General features: G+C 39.7%; 1 protein-coding gene across 1 annotated transcript; it reads right to left on the bottom strand.

The window, feature by feature from the left end:
* LOC308639223 (olfactory receptor 5AK2-like) lies at window positions 1-927 on the bottom strand (the record flags this gene model as incomplete). Its single annotated transcript, XM_081277393.1, has 1 exon — window positions 1-927. The coding sequence occupies one exon, from the start codon at window positions 925-927 to the stop codon at window positions 1-3; it is 927 nt and encodes a 308-aa protein (XP_081133519.1).
* Between the last annotated feature and the right edge of the window lie 1,959 nt (window positions 928-2,886).

The raw sequence follows: 2,886 nt of genomic DNA, 5'->3' as shown, positions 1-2,886 counted from the left end.
CTAAAAGAGCTTTTTGGTCACCACTTTTAAAGCTTCTTTCACCTCCTTGTTTCTCAGGCTGTAGATCAGGGGGTTCAACATGGGAATGACAATGCCATAAAATACAGAGGCCACTTTCATATTCTCCTGGGCATTCTCAGAATGAGGCTGTAAGTACATGTAAGCAAGGGTGCCATAGAAAATGGTGACCGCTGTCAGGTGGGAGGCACAGGTGGAGAAGGTCTTCTTCCTCCCTGCAGTAGAAGACATCTTCAGGATGGTGGTCAGGATGTAAATATAGGACAAGGTGACGACCAACACGGTGAAGGTCAAGTTAAATCCCACAAAGATCAAAATTAGCATGAAGTTCAAGTCATTGTTGGAGCATGAAAGGGTGATAATTGGAGGAATATCACAGAAAAAATGATTGATGTTGAATTTACAGAAGGTCAGTGAAAAAGTAAAAACTGTGTGTACAGAGGCATTTATTGAACCCATGAGGTATGAACCAGCTACCATCTGGATGCAGACTGTCCGAGACATGATGATGGAATAGTGAAGAGGCTTACAGATGGCTACATAACGGTCAACCGCCATCGCTGCCAGGAGGTAGCAGTCGCTGGTTGCAAAGGTTGCATAGACCAGTAATTGCATTAAGCATCCACCAAATGATATGGACTTGTTTTCTGTGATGAAGTTTTGCAGCATCTTGGGAGTGATAGCTGTTGTGTAACAGATGTCAACAAAGGCCAGATGTTGTAGGAAAAAGTACATGGGTGTTTGGAGTTTGGCATCTGTCCTGATGAGTAGGATCATTCCGGTATTCCCCACCATGGACATCACGTAGATCATGAGAAACACAATGAAGAAGATGATCTGAAACTCATGTTGGGCACCAAATCCCAGAAGGTAGAATTCGGTCACCTCAGTGCTGTTTCCTTGTGTCATGGCTACCCAACGTCTGGAGAGAACTAAGAGGAGGACCAAGAGAAGAAAGGAAAGTATTGTGGTTCTTCAAATGAAATATTCCTACATTTCATGACACTGTTTTCAAATTCCCTGTTCCTAACAGAAGCAGATAAAGGGATTTATTGCTTTCCAAATAATTTCTTCTGTATTCTTGATAAAGGCTACCATATAAAAAGAGCATTTGGGCCATGATTTCATGTCAAAGGGAAGACTGCCTCATGGAAGAGCAGCAACTTTTAAAGTGTTATTCTAAGAAGCATCAAGTAACATACTTTTTATTGAATTTTAGCTATCTATATTTGCTTAGGGAAATATTTGACTCTGATTTCGTACCTCCTCTGCAGGCTACATCTTTCTTATGTTAGCATTTTATCCTTTTAATGCTCATTCAATCTCTTAAAATTGGGAACATTAGAGGAAGAAAAATTTCCAGGGATATATTCTGGCCCACATGCATTTGATGGCTTACAGCGTGTCTGTACTATTTCCTCTTTAATGACTCCCATCAGAGGTCTTTACTTTACCTACCAGATAATCCTCTTATTGCACATATATGAGAGATAACTTACATTTCCCATGGTATTGTTATCTTTTAAGTTATTGCCTAGCTGAAGGAAAATTTTTGTGGTACCAATTCAATACATGACGATGGCTTATTCTAAATCAGAAATCTCTTGGTTTTCCTCTGAGTTCCTGTTTCTCATCCTGGTTAGGTATACAACTGATGAATTCCTGCATGATTTTCCATACAGTGTTAGACTGCAAATTCACTGAGTTAGTGTCCTTAGATTCCCTTCCTTATGGCCAAACACTGCTCATTGTGAAGCAATAAATCATGGACTGATGGTTGGCAGAAATGGGATGCCCATCAGTACACCTGCCTTTTATTCTTAAACCATAAATAAAGCACACTCCCAAACAAGCTTGCTTATGCAGAGTCATCTTATCATGTAATACCCTAAGGAGGATGGGCAAAGGCAATGCATGCTACACCTAGGCCTCAATCAGGCCTCTGACTCCCATTTTTATGCAAACTGGAACCATATGAATATCTTCTCCTTTTATACCTCATCTTTTAGTGGGGTATTCACACTCAGGGAAGACTGCCTCATGGAAGAGCAACAAATCAAGGGATAAGGTAGTGAGATATTATTCAGGGAAATAGGTAAAAATGTGAATTTCAGATGAAATATTTTTTAGTAGAGCTGTGACCTAAATATTGCATAGGAAACAGTAAAAATAGAACATTACTCAATGTTTATCTGAAATTCAAAATTAACTGGGAATCCTACATTTTTATTTGCTAAGCCTGGTGGCTTACGGCAGTCTATTTCGGGCTGGATTCCTGAATGATGGTGTGGAACAGGGTCTCTGTCTTGGTCCATTTGATGTCTGTGTAGCAGAATACCAGACTTGGTAATTTATCTAGAAAAAGAAAATTTGTTTGGCTCACAGTGCTGGAGGCTGGGAAGTCCAAGATTGAGGTACCACATCAGTGAGGGGCCTTCTTGCTGCTCATTCTATGGCCAAATGTAGAGGGCAAGAGAGAATGAAAGCAAGAGAGCCAGAAAGGTGAAACCTGCTTTAATGAGAATTCTACTCTGTAGATAACTGACTCTCTCCCCCAAGAACAACATTACTTCAGTTAATGAGCAGAGCCCTCATGACCTAGTCCTCTCTTATTAATCCTTACCTCCCAACACTGTTGCTTTAGTGAATAAGTTTCCAACAGATGAGCTTTGGGGAATGCTTTGATTCAATAGTACCCCACTGCCTACTCTGGGTTTGGTGTGATTGAGAATTTCTATTGTTATATGTGACTGAGATTTAGGGATTTCTTTCTTTATTACAGTTTGCCCTATTCTTAATGATTGTTATTTCATTCATACAATGCAATAAAAACTTTTTCTCATTATTTAAAGTAACACAAAATGAAGA

This window comes from Spermophilus citellus (assembly GCF_964194105.1).
Source record: "Spermophilus citellus genome assembly, chromosome: 2".
Taxonomy (NCBI): Eukaryota; Metazoa; Chordata; class Mammalia; order Rodentia; family Sciuridae; genus Spermophilus; species Spermophilus citellus.
The sequence above is the reverse complement of the archived record's forward strand: the minus strand, read 5'-3'. Positions and strand labels throughout refer to the sequence as shown.